The sequence below is a fragment of the Plasmodium fragile genome (genome assembly GCF_000956335.1).
Source record: "Plasmodium fragile strain nilgiri unplaced genomic scaffold supercont1.25, whole genome shotgun sequence".
NCBI lineage: Eukaryota > Apicomplexa > Aconoidasida > Haemosporida > Plasmodiidae > Plasmodium > Plasmodium fragile.
The window spans coordinates 13,309-22,289 of NW_012192605.1; the positions used below are offsets into that span (position 1 = coordinate 13,309).

Here is an 8,981-nt window from a genome sequence, read left to right on the forward strand (position 1 = left end):
AAATGAAAGAGGTAAATATTTTGCTCTTAAAAAATCTTTGCAAGAAAAATTTTTAGAATTACAAAAAAAACAAGCTATTGCAACTCTCGAAATATTTAGCAAGAAATGGCGTGAATGTGAAGAGATAATTAATAATAACTTGACAAAACAGCATGAACAAGTTAGTGAAGTATTTTATACCATGGCTGCAAAGGAAAAATTGAGCACACATGAATTCAAAAAGATCTTAAATGATTTTAGAGAAACGTGGAAAGAACTCATTGTTAAAACAGCAGTCGAATGTATAGCTGTTCTTCAAGAACCAATTGCCCTAGAATCATATACGTCGAGAATGATCCTTATGCCTTTGGTATGAGGGTTCCAGGTTTTACGGTTTCGCTTATGCCGTACGGCTCCAGGGGGAAATTAGATTCCAAGGTTGGAGCGGAGCGATCATCCCAAGTTTTACAGAATGAGGAACAAGGCGAAAAAGCAGAAAAGAAGCCCCAGGAAGGGTCACTGGAGGGTGGCGCTGATATGCAAACACCTCAACCAAATAAAGCATGCGCGAGTCCCACAGGAGATCCTTCCAAGGAAAAAGCGCCGGTTGAGAAGTCTGAGAAAACAGAAGTACCTGGAGAACCGCAAGTACCTGAGAAGCAAGAAGCGCCAGGGAAACGGAAAGTACGCTGGAAACTGAAATTACCTAAGACACCATAAATATATTCGGTATTCTATTTCTGGTAGGCAACTTCAAAGGTACAGTATGCTTCTATATATCTACTTGATAGCCTTGTTTATAATATTCCGTAGAATTTGTATAATGATGTGTACTCATATTTACAGTACTTATCCTGTAGTTCCGTCTTAAATTATAATATTGATTATATTTTTGCTAATACAGATATTTTGCGCGTATATTACGCTGTTTGTTTATGTAATTAATTCTTTATCGATATTATGAAAAAGGGAGCGTACTCCCCATGGGAATGCGTTATACTACATTTTATATATGTATATAAACACATATAATGCATATGTATTCTGTGTCCTATGTGTAATATATATTATGTAATGATTACCACGAATATAGAGTACACGGGATGATTTTATAAAATGTAACATTTTTCTATTTTTTAAATGTTTCACGAAAAAAAAAATGCCACCGAATTCATATTTCTTTGGGACACTATACTTATTTCCACGAGAACAGTAACATGGGCTATGTATCATATGATACAAACTCATATACTGTTACGCGACGGGTTATGTAAGAAATGCATCCGCAACTTTTTTTGAGCGTGGCTAGCATCCTTTCCCTTTGCGCGCCCCGAGTTTGCCGTTTCACTGGGGATGATAGGGTACTGTGAATTTGTTGCAGTGAATAAACCAGTAATGATTACGCATCAGGTATCGTATACATACGCAATAATAAGTATGCACATTGTTGAAAGCTATTTTTCTCTGTTCGTTCTGTCCTTTTTCCATTAGTTTTCATGATGTCCTCTTGCATCCACGTAAGTGTAAAACCATTTTACTATAATTCTAAAATGAGCAAAATGAACTGCCCCTGATAAGTCTCTATTATACTACGTACTTGCTTTCATGTTTCTAAAGATATATTCCAAATCCCAAAAGAAATTTATAAATTTCAAAATCATTATGCCCACCATAGCTAAAAAAAATCTGTAATATCCATTATAATACGATATGAATGAACACAAGGCAAGAAAATAGGGAGAAGACAATACTCTGAAATTGCTGGAAAACTTGGAAATGCTATTGTCACTGCCTTGTTTTATAATATGCTCGCAACCTTCCAACTTCTTCCGGTGCTCCTCATCCATGCCCATACTTTCCGTTTGATCTAAATGTGGTTTTACAGTTGTTTTGATTCTTTCCGAATCCTCATCAGTATATCCCATTTTATTTAAAAAGTTTTTCTTATATAAATCGAATACTGCATCGAATTGCACTTCGGACTCTGCTAATAATCTGTAGATGCCTAAGCATTGGGGAATTACCCCATCATTCTTGACTTTATGAATCCTGTCCTATTAATCGTCATAGTTGAGGATAAAAAAAAAAAACAAAAGGTTCATTTTCATATCGGTGACAATGTAACTAGGTTTAAGGACCTTACATATATTTGCCTCTATGAACATCATCATTGATATACACTAGCCTTGTGTACACACATAAGCCCCTAATATTACAGCAACAGGGTTGTCAAAGCTTCCTACAAGCTTACCTCGCCTGAGCACTGTATTATCCATATTAAAAGGAAAAATATAAGAACTTTAAAAAGGTTAACGTTGCCTATTCTATCACGCGCATTTCCCCTGGTTCCTGAGGCATGCCCATTCTCCTTTCTAAAACATAGCACTTCACATTTTGTCGATTCTATATATGTATCAGCACTGGATTCGCTAAAAGTTACTTCTACCATTTTATATATCCGTACAATTCTAGAAAAAGTTCCAATTCTAAACCCAATACATTATAAATACAGGGAATTCCAAACAGGGTAAAAAATTAGCAGGCAAAATAACAGGAAAAACTACTTTCCTTAAATTCGTCCATTATACAGAAAAATTGTATATATACTTCAATAACACGCTATCTACTAATGTAGGATAACATGACAAAATAAAAAAGGCCGACAAATTATATGAGCGCAAATTCTGCTCCTTCTTTATCGCAGAGAAGCGTTAAGATGTAATATATATATATATACTTTCATTTACGAAAATTTTGGCTTCTAAAAAAATTCAATTAAAAATTTTAATTCTAATGTAAACACTTTGTTTTTTTTTCATCCGTTGATGTATTAAAATAATTCCACTACCCCCAGAAGCGTCTTCTTAAAGCAAATTTTGTAAAACCACATTTCATCTCTGCCTTAAAACATGTTATGTTAAAGACTCAATGTATACCTCTTGTTAAATAACACTGATAAAGCCATTAAGAACACTGTTTATAGAAATGAGGCAGTTTTCCATTTCATAGTTTAAGTAACTCAATGAGGAACCCAAATAAGCATAGAATTATTATAGCTATTCTGTTAAGGCTTCGGGGAGGAATTTTCTCCTTTTTCCATTATTTTAACGAAACAAAGACTCACAGTTTGTAAAACATAAATCTTAAGTACAAGTTTTACTGTAAAAATGAGGCTCCTTATGCATTACGCTTTATCGTACCCATAGTCTGAGAGTTAAACGACGGACATAAACCGTGCGTGTCATTTCCCTCACAGTCCCCGCACAATGTCACAACCTAATTGTTATTGTACCCAGGAGTTCGTCGTAAACCATCTCGCGGGGTAAGACAAAAGTCCCGTGCATGGTCTTCAATAGAAGAAAATAAATGTAGCAGTAAATAATATACGTACTGTGGAGTTTCGCCTTCTTCATTTTACGTCTAAACGGGAATGGGGGAAAATATGTCAGTAAAATGCCCCCAACTGTGCTTATAGTTATAAATGCGTCTGGTATATCACTTTTCTAATACAGCCTACGCTATATCAGTATTGCTTTATCCCAATTATGTAGCTATAAGAAATATACGAATAGGCAAAATGTTCGTACTCTCATTTTTTCTTGTTCTCCCTTTTGATTTGTTCTCCTTCGATGCAATATGAAATTTTAAAGCTATCAATTCCTATATGATGACCCTCCAGGTATGCACAAAATAACCCGTTTCCCATAATCCACCATAACCAATTTAATAAACTGTCACAAAAAAAAAAAAATTAAAATAACATATCATGGTACATTCTATGGCATATTATGTCGGAGCATACTCTCAACCTCGATCTTCTGGTTAACAGACAGAGATTTTCATATACGTTAAACTATTTTTTCCAAATTAATGCCACTGTTATCATAATATTGCACATTTGCACGGGCATCCGTCACGGAGCCGTTTCGGTTTAAGAACAATTCAGTACAGAACGTCAAAAAATGGAATATGCTTGTAAGCTCCGAAAGCGCACAATGGGGCTGAGTTCATACTCGCCCCCAACGAAACAAACAAACGAAAAAAAAGAAAAGCACATATATACATATACATACATGCACAATAAAAAGGATGATTAAAATAAATGTGATATCCTCAAATGGGGAACATATGATCCATTCTTTTAAAGTGTAAACATAAAGCATTAAACTGAAGCACGAAATGCGAGGTTTCAAAGGTTTCGTCATATCCATCACCATCTGTTAAAATAATAATTTACGAATGATAATGCTCCTGCTAGATATACATTGTAAGCGCACGTAAGGTGAAGATATATATGTCTATATGCCCACATGTCCACCTTTTGGCACTATTTTGTCCCGCTTATGCTGCATGTATATACACACAATTTGAAAGTATGATTCTTTTCCTTCGTCTTAAAAAATGTTGAACACGTTCTTGTGAGCGCCAATAGACAGACTCCCGATATACCATCCAGCTACCCACAAAGATATCCTTTTCATATAACCAATATATTATAAATAGTTCCTTGCCCATTTGCTAATACACTACTGTTACCTCACCTCTGAAAAGCTTGTCATTTTATATGTCTCCCCTAGTTCAGTGAATAATCTGGGCAAGAATAAACATTGCAAAGTGTTACGGATTCTTCAATTTTTTATTTAAACTTTCCAGTTCCCAAAATATATTTAGCAGTATAACTATGCCCATAACCACGAATAAATATCGAGACTTAAAGTATGCAAGAGCTAGGATAAGAATGGTGAGAGATGTAAGCTTGTAATTTAAAACTAAATGTATGAGAGAGCCTAAAGCTCCCGTATATTTATAACTGTCGCTTCCTTCCTTCCCCTTCTCCGAAGCGCACTCTAATGCTTTACTTCTTTCCCCAGATTTCTCTGCACCCTGTTGATCCTTCACATTCCATTTTATTTTATCGAAATAGGACTTCACAGAATTTTTAACTGCTGTGCATTGTTCTTCATCACATCCCAACTTTTCCAAAACCTGCTTCTTGAATGTCCCATACACTTCGTCGAAATCCATTCGCCCTTCTGCTAATAATCTGTTAGTGTTTTTGTGTACGGACGCTTGTCCTTGCTGGGGTGTCCCTTCTATAACTCTGTGATCTGTGTTCTGAATATAGTTGGGGACGTTTAAATGGGAAGGAGAAGAAATACATGAAACGTCCTCATCCATGTGCGCATACAGAACACACGCATTCGTACGTGAATAATATATAAATCTGTACAGAGTCTAATGGCGACATCGTAAAAAAGGCGCTTTTACTGGCTTACCCCGTGCGAAACCTGCGCTAACCATATGAACAGGACAAACATGAAAAGCTTTAAAAAGATAGTATACATTACTCCCTTCCGAGGACACTGCCCTGCTAAGCCTTCGACTTCGCCATATCTATTATCGGCAGTTAAATTTTGTGCCATCCCTCCACACGTAGTTACTATATTTGACCCACGGTAACTCATCCCCCTTGTTTTCTATCTTCTCACAATCTCGTACAACCAATGTCAATTTCCAACAAATAGTATAAAGATAAAAAAATATATTAACATACGTAACTCATTCTATGAACATTTCTATAATAGCAACGTAAATTTATTTTAGTTTCACTTTACAGAAAAATGCCAATCATATTAATTCAAGCCATTAGGTATGAGATAAACTAAAAATATAGAAATATGTTAACACGAAAAATGTTCACATAAAAAACGGTGCTTTTTTTTTTCATATTAACTTGTCCTCCTATTTAATTGTATTATGAACTTCAAATCAGAATTATTTATTCCTGTTCTTAGGGAAAAAAAAAAAAAAATAAAATTATAATTAATAATAATTGTCCACAACATTAAGAATAATTCTTGAAATAAAATAGGAAAACATAAAATTTCAACAAAAACTCGCTGCACTTCGATACTTATATATATGTTTTACCCCCACCACACCCATGAATGATTACATAAACAGTGCATCGTTGCAATTGCATTCCGCAATTTCGAAGTACCTTAAAATTTAAGCCGTAGCACATAAAATGAAAACAAAACAAAATAAATAAATAACGTATCGATCCACAGAGTGCATATATGTTCCTGTTCTCTTTAAACTATAATGTCTTCTTTTTCCTTTAGTGACGAAAATGCAGTTTCCCAATACATGTGCCCTATTTTTTTTTTTTTTTCCACGTCAGTATAAATAGAATTCACATACTGCCCACGATTTCTAAATCTTCAATAAGGTTAAAATGATACAGTGAAGTACATTCTATATGTGATGTGAGAACACGAGCCGCGGTTTCGTGTCTGGTCTAAACAAGGCCACTGCACACTGTGCAGGGCGAGTTTAAGCCCGAATACCTACTCAGTTCGTAACAATGGTGCACAAAATTCAATAAATAGTCGAGAAAAAATTGTACCCAAAATATTCCTAAATGTACATATATTCCTTTTTATCATTGCCACCGAGGCGAATAAACTTCACATCGGAACAGATTGATACATTCGTATGTTCCGTACGCATACATATTCTTACACACTGGCGCAGATACGGGCACCACTTTAAACTAACAACTGCTTAGTACTCTAATGGTCCGGTATTAGTCGTGAGGTTCCATCACCTTCCATACACGAACGCAGAATGGAACAATAAAACCCTGTTGACACAAAAATTGTCTCGCTCTGTTCTATTTATCATATACTTTTCCCTCCTTCTGCCAATGCTACATAATCCATGTAGATAGCCATTTCGAAATTGCCGCCTTCACCACAAAAGCAACACTTAAAATTTATACATTCCCCCTTTTCCATAAAAATTAAGAACACGCTTTATTGGAGTTCCCTGGAGCGACAATTAAAACTTCTAATTTATGCGAAATATAAAATAAACTTCCTGATTCGCGTAACGATGGGATGTTGCCCTTATAGAAGGACGATTACCTATACATTTTACAATCTACCATGCAACAACCTTTTCCATATCCGACCCTTCCCAAAATAAGTTTTTGCCACAAATTTTGGGAATTTAATGGACAGCTTTCTTTTAGTGCCTAAGGTGGTAGGCACATGGCACAGATGCATATAAAAATCATTTTATCCAGATTTTTGTCACAACAAACATTTCACTTTTAATGTTCAGCTAATAATAAGTATAAAAATGGAGAGTTTCAAGAAGCAATTTATTTATAAACAGAAAAATATGCACATGTCCATATACACATAATACACATATAAAATGTTAACGTTTTATACATACGTTCACATATTTTCTAAGATATAAATGAGGGACGCATAGCTTCGTCTGTCCTTACTTGCTTCATTGATCAACTCGCAGGACAACTGCATTGCAAATATTATATTTAATCCTTAAAAACTAAACATTTTTCGAAGAATGATTTTTTAACTTATTATATACACACGCACTATTGTGTAGCACAAAAAACAAAAAAAAAAAAAGAAAAAAACAACAAAAATGGTATCTAACACGTATGGAAAACATACATGTTCACATACAACGAGCTTCTAACGTCGCATACTGAAGGAAAGGAATATTGATAAAAAAAAAAAAAAAAACATGATATGACATAGTATGATATGATTCAGTATAACACAGCATCCGACCTTCATAAGAAGGGTACTCAAATACGCCCATTATCTCTCGAATTTGATAGGGGGTCAGATTTTATACATAAAAAAAAAATGCATCTATATTAAATTAAGCACCTTATGTGATCTATAAATACATTTTTTTCCCCTTTTCCTTATTACGATATAATGGTCGTCATAATCATCGCGGCAGCATCATCGTCAAAATTGTTACATAACTTTGCGCCAACCTTCCTGTGCTCTTGTGGGCTTGCCTTCTCCCTGAAATGCTCATTCTTAAAAGGAATATCCACATTTCACGAATAAACCATTTATTTTTTCTTTTGGAATAACGTATCATACATTATTTTGAGGTCCCAGGATAAATTAACTCCTTTCAACAATAATATGGATATTAAAGCTACAGTAAGTGGAAGCTGTCCAGAACATGCTGATATAACTGAGCTCAAAACAATGAAGGGAGAGGACCACAAGAAATTGAAAAAGTTCAAATAATATGAAACAGGGCTCTGGTTATTATTATTAGTTGGGAACATCAACTGTGTTTTGTGTTCATCCTTTTTTTCGCCATCCTGTTCTTCTTTTGTTTCCTGCTCATCACCATCATCTGAAGTATCCTTTTGACCATTCTTCTTTTTCTTCTTCTTTTCTGCGTCTGCATTTTTACTCTCATTTGGATTTGATTGTCCAAACATGCTAACATTGGAAGGTTCGAACATACCAGGCATTCCTGGTGGACACTGCAAAATGCTGGAGGGGTTCTGTTGAAATTGTTGAGCTAAGGCTCCCAAATCTATTTTATCGAAATATGATTTCATCATAGTCTTAATTTGGTCCTTTTGGTTGCTATCGCATCCCATTTTGTCCAAAAAGCTTTTCTGATAGAGATCGAACATTGAGTCGAATTCGACTACTGGTTGTCCCAATAGTCTATTGGGCCTCACAGCAGCTGGTCTGCCCATGTTGTAGTAACCCTTCATGTATGCACCGGAGTACTGCAAAAATTGAAAAATGAGTTAAAAAGGGAGTCATATTAATACATAAACCATTTCTTTCTTTTTTTACTTTGTTGTCAGTGGGAATGCCACTATGCACACACATCTTCCTTGCGATCATTCGCACGTAACACGTATTTATGTATATATGCACGTCTGGCCTCCACTTAAGCTGCAGTACAAAATGCCTTATACATGCAACTTATTAACTTACCATGCCGGAACACTGCATTAACCACACAAGCAGAGCACATATCACAACTTTACAAGCGCAAAAGACACCTATTATTTTGTCCATGCTTTTGTCCTCCGCTATGTTTGCACTAGCATTATTTGAGCTATCCGTTATATGCTCTGTTGCCTCCTCACAAGGAGAGGCACCCCTTTTTGATTTAGCAATAATCATTTGCAT

At 35.3% G+C, this 8,981-nt stretch overlaps 5 protein-coding genes across 5 annotated transcripts in view; 2 read left to right on the forward strand and 3 right to left on the reverse strand.

Annotated features, from left to right (window-relative positions):
* Positions 1 to 355, forward strand: part of AK88_02517 (uncharacterized protein) — a gene marked incomplete at both ends in the record, with an annotated part of 7,706 nt that extends 7,351 nt beyond the window's left edge. Inside the window, one exon of the mRNA XM_012480142.1 lies at positions 12 to 355. Coding sequence (XP_012335565.1) covers positions 12 to 355 — 344 coding nt within the window. The remainder of the gene's footprint in view (positions 1 to 11) is intronic.
* Positions 356 to 451: 96 nt separating this feature from the next.
* AK88_02518 (uncharacterized protein) lies at positions 452 to 679 on the forward strand (the record flags this gene model as incomplete). Its single annotated transcript, XM_012480143.1, has 1 exon — positions 452 to 679. One exon carries the CDS (start codon positions 452 to 454, stop codon positions 677 to 679), a length of 228 nt encoding a protein of 75 aa, XP_012335566.1.
* Positions 680 to 1,568: 889 nt separating this feature from the next.
* Positions 1,569 to 2,428, reverse strand: AK88_02519 (uncharacterized protein; the record flags this gene model as incomplete). The annotated part of the gene is made up of 2 exons (XM_012480144.1): positions 1,569 to 2,033; positions 2,231 to 2,428. 2 exons carry the CDS (start codon positions 2,426 to 2,428, stop codon positions 1,569 to 1,571), a joined length of 663 nt encoding a protein of 220 aa, XP_012335567.1.
* A 2,168-nt stretch (positions 2,429 to 4,596) lies between these two features.
* AK88_02520 (uncharacterized protein) lies at positions 4,597 to 5,157 on the reverse strand (the record flags this gene model as incomplete). Its single annotated transcript, XM_012480145.1, has 1 exon — positions 4,597 to 5,157. One exon carries the CDS (start codon positions 5,155 to 5,157, stop codon positions 4,597 to 4,599), a length of 561 nt encoding a protein of 186 aa, XP_012335568.1.
* A 2,728-nt stretch (positions 5,158 to 7,885) lies between these two features.
* Positions 7,886 to 8,981, reverse strand: AK88_02521 (uncharacterized protein; the record flags this gene model as incomplete). The annotated part of the gene is made up of 2 exons (XM_012480146.1): positions 7,886 to 8,569; positions 8,784 to 8,981. The coding sequence occupies 2 exons, from the start codon at positions 8,979 to 8,981 to the stop codon at positions 7,886 to 7,888; spliced, it is 882 nt and encodes a 293-aa protein (XP_012335569.1).